The 19,467-nt window shown below is 56.5% G+C and overlaps 1 protein-coding gene across 1 annotated transcript; it reads left to right on the forward strand.

The window, feature by feature from the left end:
- The first annotated feature begins 959 nt into the window (after positions 1-959).
- HSPA12B (heat shock protein family A (Hsp70) member 12B) lies at positions 960-19,363 on the forward strand. The gene is made up of 13 exons (XM_081255375.1): positions 960-1,071; positions 5,901-5,960; positions 7,618-7,715; positions 8,718-8,842; positions 11,634-11,820; positions 12,167-12,271; positions 12,602-12,718; positions 14,539-14,713; positions 15,427-15,513; positions 15,943-16,047; positions 16,156-16,414; positions 16,905-17,008; positions 17,608-19,363. Exons 2-13 carry the CDS (start codon positions 5,918-5,920, stop codon positions 18,261-18,263), a joined length of 2,061 nt encoding a protein of 686 aa, XP_081111501.1. The 5' UTR covers positions 960-1,071; positions 5,901-5,917; the 3' UTR covers positions 18,264-19,363.
- Positions 19,364-19,467: the final 104 nt, after the last annotated feature.

Below are 19,467 nucleotides of genomic sequence, written 5' to 3' on the forward strand. Positions count from 1 at the left end.
CACAGAGAGACAAGCTAAGAAGCAGCCCTTGGCCCCATCCCATTCTGCCCAGCCTAAGGCTTTGTGGTAACACACTGGGCAGAGAGAAAGGGGCCAGGCCCAGGCCCTGCCAGAATCAGGAGGTGGTGGGCATTATGGAAAGTCAGCTGCCTTAGCAGCTTTGCCTAGCAAAGATATCTCCACTCTATATCTCCTGTTCGGAGGCCAGGTCCCCAAATCCCCACGAAAGCATGGGTTAGGACAGGAAGAAGGTCATGAACCCTCACAGGAAAGGAGCTCTGTGCTCCTTGCCAAAGCAGGATGAGTTCTGAGTGATCCCTTTGCTAGGAGTGGGGACCCAAACTGTGAGAACCCTTCCCTCCCTACCCCAAACTTCAGCAAGGACAGACCTAAGCCCCAGCCTGGGCCTTAAAGGCCTGTCCTCACCCTCAATCTGGCTTCTTCTCTCTTCTCTGACCCTTGGAGACCAAGCTCGGGATCTTGGAGGTGGGGTGGGGGTGTCTGGGTGAAGGGACTGCAAGAGTCCGGGGCAGGGGCTGGAGGGGTCTGGGCAGGGCCCTCCCTCTCAGCAGCTTGGCCCCCTAGGCTGAATCCCGAGGTGGCCTTGGGGTGTGCAGAGGAGCCCTTGGCAGTCGGGCTGCAGGAGGCCTACCAGGGCCTGAAATTCCTCTCCTCCTCCCTCCACCTCGTCTCCTCACCCTTCTCCCCTCACGGCCCCCCGGGTGGCTGGGAAGTGGGGGAGGCGCAGGAGGGGCAAAGGGAGGGGCGGTGGACTCGAGCCGGGCCGGGCCCCTCGGCGGAGGCCCGTGCTGCAGGCCCCGCCCCGGCCTCGCACATCTGGGCTGAAGCGCTGGCCCACCCGGCGGCGGCGGCAGCGGCGCGGCCATCCGGCCTGGGGGAGGGGGAGGGGGAGGGGAGAAGAGGGGCGGGGGCGGTGCGGGGCGGAGAGCCGGGCTGGGGCCAGGCGCACGTCGAGGGCTTTGGCCGACGCGGCAGAGCACAGCCGCCCCACCGGCTTTGGGCCCAGGATCCAGGCGTCTGGACACAGGTCGAGCTGTCGGCAGGGCAGAGGTGAGTTCTGGGCGGGGGACCGCTGGGCTCCCAGAGAGGAGGAAACGCCAAGGTTTGTGGTCTCATCGCGGGCTGGAGGCTGAGACCCCACCACAAACTTCCTGACCCAGGGGGACAGGACTGGGGCAGATCTGCAAGCCCCTCTCTCCAGCAGGGCTGTGGGTTCAATAAGGCAATTGGGGCAACGACGGAGGGCTACATCCGGGCTTTGGGACCCCACACTCGCCCTGTGGAGGGTGGGGATCTGGGGGGAGGGAGGGGGGCTTGAGAGACTTCCGTGTCTGAGTGTCTGTGGGGCTGGGGGCTGCTCCAGGGAGCCAGTTTGTGGAGGACACGGTGCTTAGGCCAGAGGTGGAGACCCCGGGGTTGAGTGTGTGTGTATTTGGGGACGCCTGCAGGGGGAGTTCCCAGGGCCTGTGGTCCAGAAAGTTCAAGAGTGGCTGGATGGCACAGTGCCAGACTGTGGGCTGGCCTCATGAACAGGGACCTCTGGTTTCTCTCTGTGAGGCCAGCTTGGGAATCCAGGTGGGGTGGGGTCAGGGCTCCCTGTGGGATCCCAGTGGAGCCAGGCTGTAAAGTTAGCTTGTGTGGGGGAGAGAAACTGACAGGGAGGGTGCTCTAAAATGTGGACTCCCTGGGAGAGTGAAGGCAGCCCTGGATCCCCAGAAGGTAAGAGAGGTGATGAGGGACAGTGGGCAGAGGGTGGGAGGGGCTTCAGGCCCTAGGCTGTGTGGGACAGAGGTTGTTTGTGAACTGGCTGCTCCCTTGATGAGGACCCATGGGGGCAGGGCAGGATGTATAGAAAGAAAAGTCGAGGACAGGGAGGGGACTTGGGAGGCCATTTCTATCACTCCCTGCCTCAGGCCAGGAGAAGGCAGCTTCCTCACCCCACAACCTCCCACTGGTCCCTCTCCTTGAGGGTGCCTCTCCAGAGACAGACTGGAGCAGCCCTTTGGGTGCCATTTCTGATCTGTTCCTTGGGCCCTGATTGGCTCAGTCTCTGGCTTGGGAGAAATGCCTGTGGCCTCTCTTTGCCTGCTGACTGGCAGGATGCTGAGAGAGCAGTGGATGGGAGAGGCAGGGTCCCGGTAAAAGGAGGCCTGCGGGGGTAGGGAGGTGAAAGGCCTAGGCTTTTGTGAGTCTGGGGGACACTGTGGGATGGGAGTCTCCAGTTTCAAGTCCCTACTCGGCCACACTCTATCCTCGTCCCCAGTCATGCCTATTGGGTAGAAGTCAGGGCCAGGGGTCAGGGTAAAGCTGAAGATGAGAGGTCAATATGAGGCCAAGGGCTAGGGGTCAGTCCATGGGCAAGGTTAAGGGACAGACCATAGGCAGGGTTAAGGGTCTGTCTGTGGGTAGGGTAGGGGTCAGGCTGGGGCCAGGGTTTAGCCTGCACTTGTAGCCAGGAAATGAAGTTATTCTCTGTGTAAATCAAACTGCCCCACCCAAATTATTCTCAAACCCATAAGCATCACCAGTCTGAAATTAGTGGGCCCCTGCGGCAGGGATCTACCTCTCCCCACTTCCAGCTGCAGGCCCCGCCCAGATATAGCTTTTGGGAGCTGAGGTTGTCCTGAGTCCCATGATCAGCATTCTCCTTAAATGTTTCTGGTATGTGGGTGTGTATGCATGGTGGGGGATGTCCCAAAGAAATATGGGGTGTGTGTGCGTGCTTGTGTGGCTGCCACCCTCTTGTACCTCCACCTCTCAGAGAATCAGCAGGATCCTCCTTCTCTAACACAAATTGATTCAGGGCCTCCCTCCCTCCCTAAAGAACTCAGAATGACTAGAATAAAAGTTTCACTAAGACCAAAAACTTTTGACAAGAGAAAATTCAGAATCCACATCATGAAGGGAAAAAACACTGCTCACATCTGTCGAACTCCCTGCCTTTTTATCAGCCACCTTCCTTTCTTGGACTTGATCCTCACAAGCCCCCTGCATGATCCATTTTACAGGAAAGGGCACTGAGGCACAGAGAGGCAACATGATGCACTCCAGCCAGGTGCCATCATAGGCCCTTGTCAGCCCTGAGTGTAGGGGCATTCAGTGTCACATGCTCAAAGATGGGAGATAACTGGACCAGGTTCACAGAGCTGGGGAGATTATAGACACATTGGTTTGGACATGGGATCAGCTTAGAGTGACAACTCTTGAGTCTTTTTTTCTTGGTGGTTCTAGATTGTTTCTGCTCCAAATACAATATCCTTGGTTCAGAAAATCCATTCATTCATTCAGCAAAGCGTTTCCCCAGCACATAGCTGCAGAACCTGGCAGGAAGAAATGTCAATAAGTTTTTTGCTGATGAATCAAAACAATGTATAAATAGGGCTGCCATATTCTCTCTTGTGGGCTTGATCCAGTAGTGAGTTGGTAGATGTTTTTCAGTCAGCTCCCCAAGAGGGAGGAAAACCTAATTTGCAGTTTACCAGCTTCTATGGTATACTCACCATGGCTGATTTCAAGCTATCAATGTGATGTCAATAAATGCAGAATTGAGAAGAGATGCACAGAATCAGCTCTTGGGAGCTGGTAGGATCCACACCCAGCATGACACTCCATCACCCTGAACTGGGCACCTGTCCCTGGTTTTCAAGGCCCATACCTACCCCCACCATTTACTTTCCTTTTTCTCAGCATCATCCAGCTGCTGTACAAGTGCCCATGATCAGCCCCTGTATTTCCCCTGATTCTGATTCCTGGACATCCACCTGTGCACCTCCAGTGACAGCAGGACTGCATGTGTCTGGAAATCTCCGTGGTGCTGGCCATGGAGGAATATCCTGGATGTGTCTCAGTGTCTGTCCATGCTGGGGCTGGGTTGTGTGAATTCTGTGTGAGCAAGGGTGTGTGCACGTGGGTGTAGGGGTGTGACAGTGCCCAGCTCTGTGTCAGCTGTGTTCTGTTAGCAAAACTTCCTGGTCTGGCCACTGGCTACAGAGAGGGAGTGGCCTCTGGGCTGCCCCCACCCTTGTTTAGGCTCACTGCTGAGGACAGTAGCGTTGGTGATCTGAAGGCCGGGCCAGGATACATTGACAAGCACTTCTCAAACCTTAGGGTGCTCCCAATCACCTGGGATCTTGTGAAAAAGCAAGAGCTAACTCAGCAGGTCCCAGGCGGAGCCTGAGGGCCTGCACATCTAACAAGCTCCCAGGGGACCCAGTGCTGCTGTCCTGATACCACGCTTTGAGTAACAAAGTTGTCAGTGACCTGGAGGGCGAGGCCTCTAGCTTGGCCCTCAGAACTTCACAGACACAAGCTCAGGTTCCTCCCACCTTAGAAGAGAAAATAAAAACCTGTCCTCCCCTCCTCAAGCGTTATGTTCCTCCAGGTGCAGCCAAGCTTCCCAGAAGTGCTAGCTCCATTCTCTTACCGTCTGCTCCCTCCTCGCCTACCTGACTCCCACCCCATCTCCATCATTCCACTGAAATGCCATTAAAAACAGGTGTTTCCAGTCTCATCTAAAAATCCCTGAAGGCGTCTAGCTTCACAGCCTTCTCTTATCAAGATCTTCATGAAACCATAGCAGGCAACTCCGTCTCCCTGGCCAGCCAACCTTCCTCCAGTCAACCTTTATTCAGAGCTTCTCCTCCCTTCCCTTCCCCCACTCTACTCTCTGCCAAGCCTCCTGTGACAATGACTCCCAGACACACATCTCCACCTCAGATTTCTCCCTGTCCTCTAGGTCATATGTCATCTGACTCCTCAGTCTGTTCTCTCAGCAGTTTCAAAACTGCACCCAGAACACTGCCCCTTCCCCCGGCCAGCCTGCCCTGCTCCAGTATTCTCCATTTCACCATCCATCTCCTAGCTTGAATCAGGCAGTGTCATTCTTGACACCTTCTTCTTCCTAACCTCCCATGTCCAATCCAGCCATCTTCCATCAGGCTTGTTGATTTTAACCTCTAACGTAATGTCTACACTTCTGTCTCAAGACACATGGCCACCACCATCATCTGTTGCCTGGAGCACTGATTGGCTCCTGTTTTCATGTCATCCCACTGCAATCTACACTTCCCATGCAGCCAGAGGGGCTTTTTAAAACACAGATTTAGTCATGCCCCTGCCTTCACTCTGCCACTTGAAACCTTTCAAGATTTGCTGTTGCCTTTCATGTAAAACCAGATCTAAAATTGGGTCCACCAGGGTCTGCCTGCAGGGTGAGCCTAGCCCAACCCCTCTCTCCAGCCTTGCCATGCTCCCTTTTCTGCCCTGCTTCACAGTATCCTTCACAGCATTGTTTGTAATCTCAGATTCACTTACATGATTATCTGATTATGAATGGCTTCCCCACCAGGCTGTGGGCCCCCAGGACAGGGACAGTGTCTCTCTGGGTCACTGATGTCCCACAGCATCTGGCAGAGAGTGGGCACCTGAAAACACTTAGGAGCATCCTGGTTCCAACAAAGCAACTGTTAAAAAGACATTTTTGAGGGAATTCCCTGGCGGTCCAGTGGTTGGGTTTCCTCACTTCCACTGCAGGGGGCCAGGATTCAATCCCTGCTCGGGGAAGTAAAATCCTGCAAGCCACGCAGTGTGGCCAAAAAAAAAAAAGACATTTTTGAGACAAACTGGGATGGAGGATTGAGCATTGGATGAGATTAAGGAATTACTGTTGATTTTGTTAGACATGATAGTGGTGTTGTGGCAATGTCTTTTAAAAAATCTCTGTTAGAGAGACATACTAAATAATTTATAGGTCAAGCAACACGCCTGGGATTTGCTTCAAAGGACTCCAGCCAAAAGTAAATAAATAAAATAAACAATTATTCAGTAAGGGAACAAAGGAACAAATAAATGCCATTCTGCTTCTCTGTTCCTGTTCACAGCCACAGGGCCTACAAAGATGCTGGCTGTTCCGGAGATGGGCCTGCAGGGGCTGTACAGCGGTAAGACCCACCCCCTCACCTCTGCCCAGGGCCCACTGCCCCCCTCACCCTGGCACTCAGACCCACCCCTAGTCTGTCCACGTGCCTTGCCCAGCAGAGGCTCCTGAGAGCCGTTCTGTGAGTGTGTGTGTGCAAGGAGGGTCAATGCAACACGACTACGCATGTGAGTGTGTGTGTGTGTCTGCGTGCCTACCTATGGGCAGGTCTCTGGGCACAGGGTGTGTGTGTCTGCACAGAACTCTGTTTGTGTGCATGCGCATCTGCCTTTGGCCTGGTCTGGGCGCAGGCTCTGGGTTCTGTTCAGGGGTAGGAGGCCAGGAGGCAGGACAGACACGCCTCAGGAAGTCCACTCACAAAGACCTGGTGGGCTGGGGCTTCCTTCCTGACTCCCTTCCCAGGCTCAAACCACAGCAACTCGGCCCCTCAAGCTGGAGCTGGTGACAGGACTCAAGCCTGCCCTGGCCACCTGAGAAAAAGGGGCTCTGGGAGTGTGACCACCATGTCCTTGCCCCTCCAGCACTGCGAGACAGATGCCAGCCCTGTCCAGGCACTTCCCAGAATCCCCTTCATGCCCGGCCCCTCACGTATATTCCCAGGGTACCCCAAGGTCGGAGAGAGCTGGGACTTGTCAGGGCCACAGAGCTGTGGCTGAGCGAGTACACAGGCCCCAGCCCTGGCTCAGCCTAAAGCCAGACATTGATTTGCCAATGTGTCTTCATACCAGACTCCATCAATCTCCCTGGCCAGCGCCCCTGTCCCCACACACGGATCTCAGGGCAGCCCCAGTGCCCCTCCAAGGGACTTTAGCAAAGTTCAGTGTGGTGGTGATGAGCCACCAGCCCACACCAGCAAAGCAGGCCCTCCTGCCCCCTGAGCTGCCAGAGCCTCCAAACCAGGCTTTGGGCTGCCTTCTGGGGGCTGCACTGCTTCCTCCCACCAAAGATCCAGCTCAGTCCTGGGCCTGTGAGAGGGTCTTAAGGGGGCCTCCTGCCCCCAAACGCTGGCTCCAGGTCTATGTGTGTCATGGGGGAGGGGAGGCTTGGAATCTGACTTCCTAATGTGGTGGACACCTCTCGGCTCAGGGCTGGGCTGGGGGAGGTGTTGCCCCAGTCAGCCAGCTGGGCCTGTCCATGGCCCTTGTGGGGCAGAGGGAGGGGGGGAGGCAACTCCCTCAGGTCCTGATTAGAACCATGTGGCTGCACTTTAGTGGGGAGAGGAGCGGCTCCACTCCCACTCAGTTAGGTCTGTAGTCCCCTACCTTTTCTGGTTTCTCCACCCTCACCCCAGGAGCTCACCTGCCCCATCTCTCCTGCCCTTCTATCTCTGGACTCAGTCTTCCCCACCCCCACAATGCTCCTCTGTCTCTCCCCTTCCCTGCTGTCTGAGGGGTGCTGGGGGAGACAGTGAGTCCCTAGGTGAAGTATGTCACCCTTCAGGAATAGGTCGCCTCTAACTGATAACAGACCCTGAGCCCAGCTATCCCCGACCCCGACCTCAGTCCCATCCTTCCTACCCTCCCTCCCTCATACCCTTTCCCCAGCAGGGTACCCCTCACCTTGGCCCAGCAATGACTGATGGAGAATTCCCCAGGCTTGGGGCCCAGCCACCAGCCCCTTACCCTGATTGTGTGCCAGAGTGATTTGCCCTCTCTTTGCAGGCTCCAGCCCAGAGCGGTCTCCAGTGCCCAGCCCACCCGGCTCCCCAAGGACCCAGGAAAGCTGTGGCATTGCCCCCCTCACACCCTCACAGTCTCCAGTAAGCCCAGAGCAGGGATTGGGGTGGTGGGTGGCCTGGGTAGTGGGGAAGGTCACACTGGTGTCTGGAAGAGCCCTGGCAGGTCTGGGCTGGGGGTGCCATCATGCTTCCTGCCCCTACACACTCCACTCATGTTCCCCCTGATGGGTTAGCCTTAGGTGACCTTGGACTGTAGGGGTAACAATTCTACTGAGGTGATCTCTCTCCAGGATAACATCTAGGGACCATTGCATGTAACCTGCCTGGGGCAGGTGTACTTCTGAGCAAGTAGTTTTGTGTGTTCTCAGAGCACTGGGCCTCCAAGACTTGCTTCCCCTCCTGTCAACCACAGCCACCCTAATACAAGGTATATCTAGGGAAGAGGAGACATGTTGCTAAAAAATAGTTTGGGGCTAGCTTGTGAAGTATCCAGGACATAACCACCACCCCTAAGCTCCCTAGGTCACCCCACGTGGGGTGGCCTCACCCTAGTGATTCAGCCTGGGGACCCCCTTGTTCTCAGGGAGCCCAGGCCTGGCCTGGGAGGAGGCAGGGACCACTCTTGGGCACGTGCATGGGGCCTCTTCTCTGTCACAAAACTGGATAGAGTCTGGCTGTGTCACTGTGGCCACAAAGAGCAAGAGGGTCAAATATACGCAGGTCCATGGGCTATGAAGCTGCTCAGAGCAGCAAAATTGCCCCCAGCTGGGCCCAGGCTGTGAAATGGTGTGAGATGGGGGTGGGGCAAAGGCAGTCCAGGCAGAAGGTGGGCAGGGAACCAGAAGCAGGGAAGCAGGAGCTCAAGCCCAAAACTTCATGGGGCTACCTGAGAGGCCTTGGGCTTTCTGAACAGTTGGCATCTCAAGGGCTTAGCTTGCAGCTTAGGAGAGGAAGGGAGCCAGGCAGGCAGGTAGGTGGGGGTGGGCCAGGGCTGGTCTGGACCACAGCCAGGGGTTGGGAGGGCTCCCACATACAGTCAGCCTGGCCCTCTGGCTGCTCCCTGACTAGGTCTTGCACTTGCAGAAGCCTGAGGCCCGAGCCCCCCAGCAGGCCCCCTTCTCCGTGGTAGTGGCCATCGACTTCGGCACCACATCCAGTGGCTATGCCTTCAGCTTTGCCAGTGACCCTGAAGCCATCCACATGATGAGGTGAGGGTGGCTGGGCTGGGAGATTGGTGTGGGGTTGGGTGGGGGAATCCTACACCCTGGGAGAGACCTGGTCCCAGAAGTACTGTCACTAAGGAGAAATGGGGTCTCCTCAGAGTGCCTTCCACCCCTAGTCTGGGCTCCCCACTGGGGCAAAAGTTTGGAGGATGGGTGCCAGGCCTGGGCCCTCAGCCCCAATTGGGGCAGCTCTCTGACCTCTGCAGGAAATGTTGGGCTTTGTTTTTTATTTTTAATTTTTTATTGAGAGATAACAAACATACAGTAAAATACACAGATCTTTTTCTGGGCTAGTCACAAACACATACACAAATACATATGCAAAAACCAAATAAATATGTGGTTTTAAAATAAAAGTGGTATATCATACAACTTGCTTTATTTTTTATTTTTATTTTTTTTACGGTATGCGGGCCTCTCACTGTTGTGGCCTCTCCCGTTGCGGAGCACAGGCTCCGGACGCGCAGGCTCAGCGGCCACGGCTCACGGGCCCAGGTGCTCCACGGCACGTGGGATCCTCCCGGACCGGGGAACGAACCCGCGTCCCCTGCATTGGCAGGCGGACTCTCAACCACTGCGCCACCAGGGAAGCCCACAACTTGCTTTATTTTAAGCTTTCAACACTATTTTCTAGATGTTTCATGTGAATACAGAGAGCCATGATTTTGTTTTAATGGTTGCATAATATTCCATGTACAGATGTGTCATAATTTATCCATTCTTCTATTGATAGTTTTGAGGCTATTTTTCCTTCTAATTTTTCACTATTACAAAAAGTGCTGCAATGAATATTCTTCCTTGAAAACTTGTGCTGGAATTTCTATGTGGTAGAATCCTAGAGGCAGATTCCTAGGTTCAGCTCGAATGAAATACAAGGAAATGAATGATCAGAGGGTTAACTGAGTTGACAAGTCACACAGTTGTCATGAAAGAGCTGTTTGAAAAATCCATTCTGATGGAATTTGTTTTGTTTGAATGAAACATTTGTTTTTGACACTCCCCTTCAGGCCTCAAGACCCTGATCCTTTGAATATATCTTAGTGGGGCTGTAGCCTATAGGGGGAAGACCCCTATAGAAGACCCTAAAGATCCCAACTCAGCCTGGGGTGGGGGATCAGGGGGCTTCACCAGGGCCTGGGAGGCTGGATGGGAGGGTGAGTGGAGAGACAGGCAAAGGGTCACTGCCCCAGAGATACAGGGGACCTAACCTACATGAGCGTGGACTGTCCTTCCCCTTTCTCTGCTCCCTCCACATCCACATGGGGCCACAAAGGCTCTGGGCCCTTAGAGCTCTCTAAGAGCTGCAGGGCATCCCAGCTTGTCAGCACACACAGCTGAGGCCATGCTGGGCCCCTTGCTGGGGCTGAGGACACATGAAGGGACACTGGAGATAACAGTCACAGGAAGTAACTGGGGGCATCTTGGCCTCCTCCCAAGCCCTTCCCACCCCCACTAGCCACTAATCCCCATCACTTCTATCTCTAATATATCTGTAATACCCGCCTACTTCTCTCCACCACTACCACCCTGAAGTTCAGCCCCACCCTCTCTCACTTGAACGGTTGCAATATCCTCCTCCCTGGTTTTCCTTCTCCATCCTCCCTCCCCTCCACTCTATTGCTACATGGGGACCAGTGACCTTTCTAAAGGCAAATGTGGCCATGCCTCTTCACTCCCCTACCTAATACCCACCAAGACAGAATTCTGATATGGCATTTGATACTCCTCCTTAGTTGATCTTAAGATTCCTGTATTTTCTCCTGCTTGGAGCCAACTTATAGCTAATTCTCCCTGGTCTTTCACACCTCTAAGCTTTTGCACATGCTCTTCCTTCTGCCTGGATTCCCAGTTCTTTCCCCAAAAGGCTGCACTGGTGAGCTTGGCCTAGAGGAGTCAAGGCATCAGACAGCGCAGAGGAAGGGGAGGAAGGATTTGCCAGGCTAATGAACTGGGCAGTTAGTTCTGGGTGGAGGTCCAGATGATGCCTACACATAGGGAAGTCTGGAGTCTCAGGTTTTGGGGCCTGCTAGAGGTGTAGTCAGCTGGGGTGTAGCTACTGATGTGGGCCAGATAGGAATGATCATGAATACCTTGAAAGAGCTAAGCTGTGGAAGATGGCCTAGAGGAGGGCAAACCAGCTGGCTGAGAGGAGGCCTCTGCCAGGGTCCTGGAGAGACATATCAGAAGGTCAGACAAGGCAGATGGCTTGCTGCTGCTGCTTGTTAAAAAGACAGGGAGGTGGGCTTCCCTGGTGGCGCAGTGGTTGAGAGTCCGCCTGCCGATGCGGGGGATGCGGGTTCATGCCCCAGTCCGGGAAGATCCCACATGCCATGGAGCGGCTAGGCCCATGAGCCATGGCCGCTGGGCCTGCGCGTCCAGAGCCTGTGCTCCACAACGGGAGAGGCCACAACAGTGAGAGGCCCACGTACCACAAAAAAAAAAAAAAAAAAAAAAAAAAGACAGGGAGGTGAGGTCCAATGGTATACTTCATGGAAGGGAGCAGGAGCTGAGGATGTCGGATGAGACCCATGGCCCCATGGATAGAGAGGATCCCATGAGCAACGTTTATGGAGATTTAAGTGGATGCCAAGCACCATATTCACAAGAACGCTAAAAGGTAGGTACTATTGTCATTCCGATTTTACATATGGAAAGACTGAGGCTTGGGGAAGCCAAGTGAGCTGCCCAAAGTCACACAGCTGGTTCCAGAGCCAGCACCCAACCCCACAAAGGGAGGATTACTGCTGACCACACTGACAGCTATCTGCCTCCACAGGAAATGGGAGGGCGGGGACCCAGGTGTGGCCCACCAGAAGACCCCCACCTGCCTGCTGCTGACCCCAGAGGGTGCCTTTCACAGTTTTGGCTATACAGCCCGTGATTACTACCACGATCTGGACCCTGAGGAGGCTCGTGACTGGCTCTACTTTGAGAAGTTCAAGATGAAGATCCACAGTGCCACTGTGAGTCACATTCTGGCTCGGGGCCCAGCTCCAGCCAGGGAGGCAGGGCTAGGAGGGAAAGCGGGGAGGGAGGCCTCATGGAGGGTAGGTAAAGCTAAAAGGTGAGGAGGGGCCTGGTGGAGGAGGAGCTAAGGAGGCGGAGCTTGAATGTAAGGGACGGAGGCATGACCAAGGGGTGAAGATAGGGTAAAGACAAGGGCTGGGGAGAGAACTAATGTGAGATTAGAGCCAGAGTGGGACAGTGCCAAAGAGGGGGAGCACCAGGAAATGGGGTGAGTATAAGAGGCTGTCAGGAAATGGAGGCACAGCTACGGCCTCCTGAAGAGGCACCTTGTGTCCCTGCCAGGATCTCACTTTGAAGACCCAGCTAGAAGCGGTAAATGGAAAGAAAATGCCTGCCCTGGAGGTGTTTGCCCATGCCTTGCGCTTCTTCAAGGAGCATGCCCTTCAGGTGCGCTGTGACCCCATCCCTGCCTACTGGGGTGGAGGGTCCCCAGGTCCATCCTTTCCCCTCAGCCCATCCCCTGTCCATCCAATGGGTAGCCACTGTCAGAAGACAGAGGTCATCTTCTCCAGTCCCCTGCCTTTCTATCTGGTAGAGCCTGCATCAACCCTACAGGTGTTGGGGAGGTGGTGGTGGTGGGGAAGGGGGTGTTAGGATTCCAAGTTAGCTGGGAAGTTCCTCCTGAGGCCTGATTAGTTCCTCCAGCTCCCATAGAGGCTAAAGACACTCCCCACAAACCAAGCCAGCCATTCCCCTCACTGCCCCCTCCTGCTCCAGGAGCTGAGGGACCAGTGCCCATCGCTGCCAGAGAAGGACACTGTGCGCTGGGTGTTGACAGTGCCGGCCATCTGGAAACAGCCAGCTAAGCAGTTCATGCGAGAGGCTGCCTACTTGGTGAGAATGTGCAGTCAGAGCCGTGGACGTTGGTCGGGAGGGCCCTGGGCAGGGCCCATACCCTCATTCACCCACTACGCTTGGGACCACAGAGCCATTGTGTAAAGACTGCCAGCCCCACCCTGCTGGCCATTTCGGAGGGTTGTTGCCACCAGGAAAGGGGGTGGGCCTGCAGGACCAGAGAGCAGGGGGACAAAAGACACAGCCCAGGCCAGCTTAAACAGTGTCTTAGGGCAGGTTTCCTAGAAGCAGAGCCCAAGATGGGGATTCTTGTGCATGTGGTCTATTGCAAGGACTCTCAGGAGAAAGGGGAGTGAGGAAAGCAGGACAGGAGAAAGAGCTGAGCAGGGATGTGGTCTCAGCTGGAGTCTAGCCTCAGCCTGATCCCATGGAGAGCTCTAGAGGGAGAATGTACTGTGGTGTTGGCCACGGGGAGGCGGGGGAGTGGCTTTTTGTCCATCCTTATCAGTCTGTCATTGGTTACTGGGGGAGTTGGGGAAAGCCCCTCCAAGTGAGGCGGTTCCCATTCAGCTGAAGGCAGTTCTTCAGAGAAGGGGCAGCGGTGAGCCAATAGCAGCCAACACTCACAGTAGCTGGGCAGGACACCAAGAACACCCACTTCAGCCAGCATCAGTATTTTCACCACAGCCCCAACCATTGAGCAGGGGAAATAGGACTATGAAACTATGAAGGGAGGAGATTTTTATGAAACTATGAAGGGAGGCTGGTCTTCCTACCATAAGAGATGCCCAAAGGTCTGGAGAAAGGGGGACGGCTCAGGCACCCCCCTCTCAAGTGGAAATGGGGAGGTTGGAGGGGGGCTCATTGTTTGATCCTGCCAATGAACCTGAGGCCTTGGTGGACACCCTAGGATCTCCAAAAGGGATCTCAGGAATTCCAGTGCACCTTCCCCTGGAAGATACCAGTACCCCCAACCCCCCACAAACACAACTTTGGGCCAGGCATGCCTCAGCTGTCAAATCCGCAGGTGCCTACAGTTGTCTCTAGAAGGAGCTAACCCTGAGGCCAGTGGGCATCCCCCTGCAGAGACCAGGATGAAAGCATGGCTGTGCCCAGCCAGAACAAACACCTCCCACACCAGTGGCCCCCTGCTGGTTTACCCACCCTGCTTCCTCCCACACTGTTCCCTGTCAGCTGAGGGCAGGCTGGCCCTGGGCAGAAGTCTAATACCCACCCGTCCCCATCCCCCACCTGGTCAGACTGCCTTGCCTTGGCGCCTGAAATTTCACTGTTAAAGTTTCTTTCCTCCTATATCAGATTCCCTGAGAACAAAGTTCTCCTAAGAGTGGGGAGACCCATGGCCACTGCCTATCACCAGTGGAGAAAGAGGGTTCAGTAAGCCAAAAGGGGCCCCCCCCACCCCTCTGACTGATGGTCTGGCCATTATACCCACCCTCCCCAATACACTGTGTTGGAGTCTTCACTAACCCCCTCAGCCAGTGCTTAGCTGGCCAACCCAGCATCTGTGAAGGGGACCTTGCTGCAGCCCGGGGACACCTTGGGCAGCCTGGAGGCAGATCCCAGGTGCTCTAGGTTTTCACTCAGTCTAGGGTCTCTTCCTGCTGGGCAACACCATGGCATCCTTGGCCATGGCCATGCCCCTCCCCAGCCTGGTCACAGGGTGGCTGTGAGCTCCAAATTTGTGCAGCATGGAGGGGCCTGAGAAGCTTAGCATGGGTAGGGTATAATCCGGAGGAGATGGGAGCCCCACAGGCCCCCGGTTGCCTGCCCTGAGGTGCCATTTCAGTGTGATGTTTGGCCCATGATGCTCCCCAACCCTGCCAACCACCCATCCTCAGGCCGGACTGGTGTCGAGAGAGGATGCAGAGCAATTACTCATCGCCCTGGAGCCTGAGGCCGCCTCTGTCTACTGCCGCAAGCTGCGTCTGCACCAGCTCGTGGACCTGAGCAGCCGAGCTCCAGGCAGTGGGCGCCTGGGCGAGCGCCGCTCCATTGATTCCAGCTTCCGTCAGGGTGAGCCACCCCCAGGGGTACTGCCCAGTGGTGGCCTTGGAGGCAGGCGCTGAAGATTACACCTTGCCCTAGAGTAGCACTGTCAGAGGACGGTAGGACTCAGCCCAGCCCTGAATCTGAGAATGGGAGGGTGATGCCTACCCTGGGGAGAGGTGCTTGGGTACTGACAAAGGGTACTCTTAGCTGAAGGTGGAGGTCTTCAGGAGCTGCCCCTTAAACAGCCACTGAATCAGTTTTCCCTCCCCTCCTGGCACATCAGCTGTCCTCCCCCCTCCCCCATCAGCCGCAAGCTCCTGCTGCCAGGACCAGGAACTGGGACAGCTATGGTCAACCTTCATCATCCCCTCAGATGCCACCTCGCATGACAGGGAGAGGTCCCAGGACCTCCCCCCACCCCATCCCCAGCTCCTTCAGACCTTCTTAATTCTCATTTTGCCATGGCCTGAGCCCTTCTGGATTAAGGGAAGGTCCTGCAGCCGGAAATACCCCCCCTTAGCTGTTGGTTACAGTGCCTAAGATTACCCCATCCAGTTTCTCTGGACCCTTTGGGGTTCAGCATTGCCCTCTCCCAGTTAGGAGTGGAGCAGGAGTTTCAGGAGCACTGGCTGCTCCAGATGCTCATGGAGGGCGCTGGTGGAAGGATGCGGGGCGTTGAGCGTGGTAGCTGAGACACCCCTTCTAACCTCACTGTCCTGCTGTCCCTCAACACCCAGCCCGAGAGCAGCTTCGAAGGTCCCGCCACAGCCGCACGTTCCTGGTGGAATCGGGTGTCGGAGAACTGTGGGCTGAGATGCAAGCAGGTGGGGGAGGGGAGATGGAGGGCTATTCCTTGGGCCCTGTGGGGCACCGTATACTGAAGGTGGGGGGAACATTTCCGAAGTCAGCTCTAGCCCCTAGGAACCCTGCCCCTTCCAACTCCTTCAGCTGTACCTAACCTGGTAGTCCCCCTCAGTCACCTGCACTCCCACCCCCACTCACAGCCATGCCCCTAACCCCCACTCTCCCAGGGGATTCTCTGCAGATGGAGTTGCAGAATCCTGGGACCATTTTCCCCCACACCTTGTGCTCCTACCTGCTGACCCTCAAGCACCTGAAGCCCCTTTCAACCCTAACCCCCATGGCCCCGCAGACAGGGCTCAGGACCTGGGGCAGGGCTGGAGGCTGGGTGAGTCTGCAGAGGGCGCAGAGCTGAAGGTGCCACGAGTGTGTGCTCACGCTCGCCCCCGTAGGAGACCGCTACGTGGTGGCAGACTGCGGGGGAGGCACGGTGGACCTTACCGTGCACCAGCTGGAGCAGCCCCATGGCACCCTCAAGGAGCTCTACAAGGCATCTGGTGAGTAGCCAGGCAGCGCCCTTGGTACCCAGACCGCCCTGGCCCCGCCAACGCCCCCTGGCGGCGGAGTCGGCACTGACGCCCCCTTCCTCCCCTGCCCTACCCAAGGTGGCCCCTGTGGCGCGGTGGGCGTGGACCTGGCCTTCGAGCAGCTGCTGGGCCGCATCTTCGGCGAGGACTTCATCGCCACCTTCAAAAGGCAACGCCCAGCAGCCTGGGTGGATCTGACTATAGCCTTCGAGGCCCGCAAACGCACCGCAGGCCCACACCGTGCGGGGGCGCTCAACATCTCGCTGCCCTTCTCGTTTATTGACTTCTACCGCAAGCAGCGAGGCCACAACGTGGAGACAGCCCTGCGCAGGAGCAGGTGGGCTGGGGGACCGCCCCTACAGGGGAAGATGTGGGCCCCAAGGGGGAGTAGGGGATCCACTTATCTGTCCCACGCACACATCATGCCAGCCCCGGTGGAGGCAGGGGGAGGGGCATGAGTACCCCAGCTGGAATCAGCAGCCCAAACTGGGGCGAGAATCTTGAGCCTGGGGAAAGGCCAACATCTACCTCTTCCCATTCCCCACAGACAGACAGACAGACAGACAGACACACACACACACACACACACACACACACACACACACACACACACTAGCCAATGGGTCTGGGTTCCTCTGCTCAAGGCAAAGGGAGGCTCCTCTCCTGGGACCTCATGCCTGGACCTGGTACAGACCTGCGTCTAAAGCCCTGAAAGTATGCCTGGCACAACACATAATGTGCAGTCAGTGCCCAGGTACTTCGGCCTGGAATAGGGGTAGCACCCAGGACCCTGACCCATGGGCCTGTGCCTCCTTCAACACCTACAGCGTGAACTTCGTGAAGTGGTCCTCACAGGGGATGCTCAGGATGTCTTCTGAGGCCATGAACGACCTCTTTCAGCCCACGGTCAGCGGGATCATCCAGCACATAGGTGAGCACCTGAGCCTGGGTCCTTCATTCACCTCAACATACACACCCAGATGCGGGAATATGTTACCCTGTTAGTGCCTGGAAACCTCCCTATATCCATACACTGGAATGAGACGCAGAATCATCTGGAATACCTGGAGGATGCAGTGTGGTGGGGATTAAGAGATAGGCGGGAAGCTGTGCAGTCTTGCCAGGTTAAAGAACCTCTGGTACCTGCTTCCCCAAATGGGGTGATTGATAGTATTAGGTCCCCCAAACTGCTATCACAGGGATTTAAATGAGCTGAAGTATCTAGAGAGTGAGTGCAATATCTTGCACGTAGTAGGCATTTAATATGTGTAAATGCAGACCCTTATCTCAAGCCCTCCACGGTGTGGTGGGGAAGCAGAGCACATAAGGATTGCCAGGGGCCCTCATGAAAGTGCCCGGTGTTTTTCTTTATGGGAACCAGGCTGCCATTTTATAGTGAAATGACTAGTTTCTGGTTGCCCGAGGATACAGGCGGGCAGAGGAGAGGCGCCAGTGGCTGCGCAGTGGTGGCCTCAGTGGCCCACTCCCCATCCCTCCTCCTTAACCCCACCCTCCACTCCTGTACCGCAGAGGCGCTGCTGGCGCGCCCCGAGGTGCAGGGCGTGAAGCTGCTGTTCCTGGTGGGCGGCTTCGCAGAGTCGGCCGTGCTGCAGCACGCGGTGCAGGCAGCACTGGGCGCCCGCGGCCTCCGTGTGGTGGTTCCGCACGACGTGGGCCTCACCATCCTAAAGGGCGCGGTGCTCTTCGGGCAGGCTCCGGGCGTGGTTCGGGTGCGCCGCTCGCCGCTCACCTACGGCGTGGGCGTGCTCAATCGCTTCGTGGCTGGGCGCCACCCGCCCGACAAGCTGCTGGTTCGAGACGGCCGCCGCTGGTGCACTGACGTGTTCGAGCGCTTCGTGGCCGCCGAGCAGTCGGTGGCCCTGGGCGAGGAGGTGCTGCGCAGCTACTGCCCGGCACGCCCAGGCCAGCGGCGCGTGCTCATCAACTTGTACTGCTGCGCCGCCGAGGACGCGCGCTTCATCACCGACCCGGGCGTGCGCAAGTGCGGCGCGCTCAGTCTAGAGCTCGAGCCCGCCGAGGGAGGCCCCCATGCCGCCGGCGCGCCCCCTGGCCGCCGCGAGATCCGTACTGCCATGCAGTTTGGCGACACCGAGATTAAGGTCACTGCCGTCGACGTCAGCACCAATCGCTCCGTGCGCGCCGCCATCGACTTTCTTTCCAACTGAGGGCGCAGTGCCAGCCCCCCACGGCCCCGCTGAACTCTCTTTTGGCCCAGGGCCTGGGGAGTGGGCTGAGGCGGACCAACCGGCCCCATTCCCCGCCATCCTGCCCCAGGAGGTGAGGTCGCAGGAGGATGGGTGGGGACATATCCAGAAACTCTGGCTTTGGGATTGGGCCCCGGTCCGCTGACTGGAAGGCTGAAGGGCCCTGCCAAGTACTGAGGTCAAGGAGACTTAAAAGAGGTTTGTAAGACGGCGTGCCCACAGGGAGCACGTGATCCTGAAAGCAGAATGCATCGGAAGACTTGAGCCCTGGTCTGAACTGGGGTCCGGGATGGGAGTCGGGGGGTGGGGGTGCAGCTACAGGTGGGGCAGCAAGAGGAAGGAGGTTGTGCAGGGCCTGGGCCTGAAGGGCAGAGTGCACTGACTGACTGGCTCAGCCTGTTTAGGGAGCCAGACAGGACAAGGACTGGAAGCTGACAGGAAAGGGACAGGGGTAGTTAAGACCTTCCTGGGTGTGGTACTGACCACCCAAGTATGAATGTTAATTGTAGAAAGAGCAGTAGCAGACTATGAGAAGAAGGGTACAGGGCGAGGCACTTATGAGGGGGATGTGGGGGCACATGTCGGGGGGGCCTTTCCTTTCTATCTGAGAAGGCCCCAGGGGCAGCCTATGAATGACCCACTTGCACTCCATCGAGCCACGGAGTGAGGGAGGGTAGGGAGGACAGAGGGAGCACTGGTCGCAGCTCTGCCATCAACTCTGTACCTGCCCTCCCATGATGTTCAACAGCCCTACCTGCCTGAGAACCCTAAGGTGACAATAAAGCATTTACGCTCAAGGTGAAGCTATAGCCTCCTGGTACCTCACAAGAGGGGACCCTAATAGTGGAGTAGTGGAGAGGGGCTGGGATCTGCAAAGGGAGGTTTTCAGCTGTGCCTGGGGCTGGGAACTGACCAGAAGGGGGTGCTGCTGTCTCTGGGTCAAGCCTCCCAAACTGAAGGTCCCATTCCACAAGACCTCTCTCTGACCTGGGCAGAAGGCCCCTCCCCATCCAAACTCTAACTGTCTTGGCAACTATTCCCAGGCCTAAAATGTCACCCCCTGTGCATACTTCTTTTGGGGCCAGGTGCTGTAATACCACGAAGTGACCTTGCCTCCAAAAAGAATGAGTTGAGCCAAAACTGTTCCTTGGCCATTCTGTAAAGG

Source organism: Mesoplodon bidens (assembly GCF_964165515.1).
Source record: "Mesoplodon bidens genome assembly, chromosome: 15".
NCBI lineage: Eukaryota > Metazoa > Chordata > Mammalia > Artiodactyla > Ziphiidae > Mesoplodon > Mesoplodon bidens.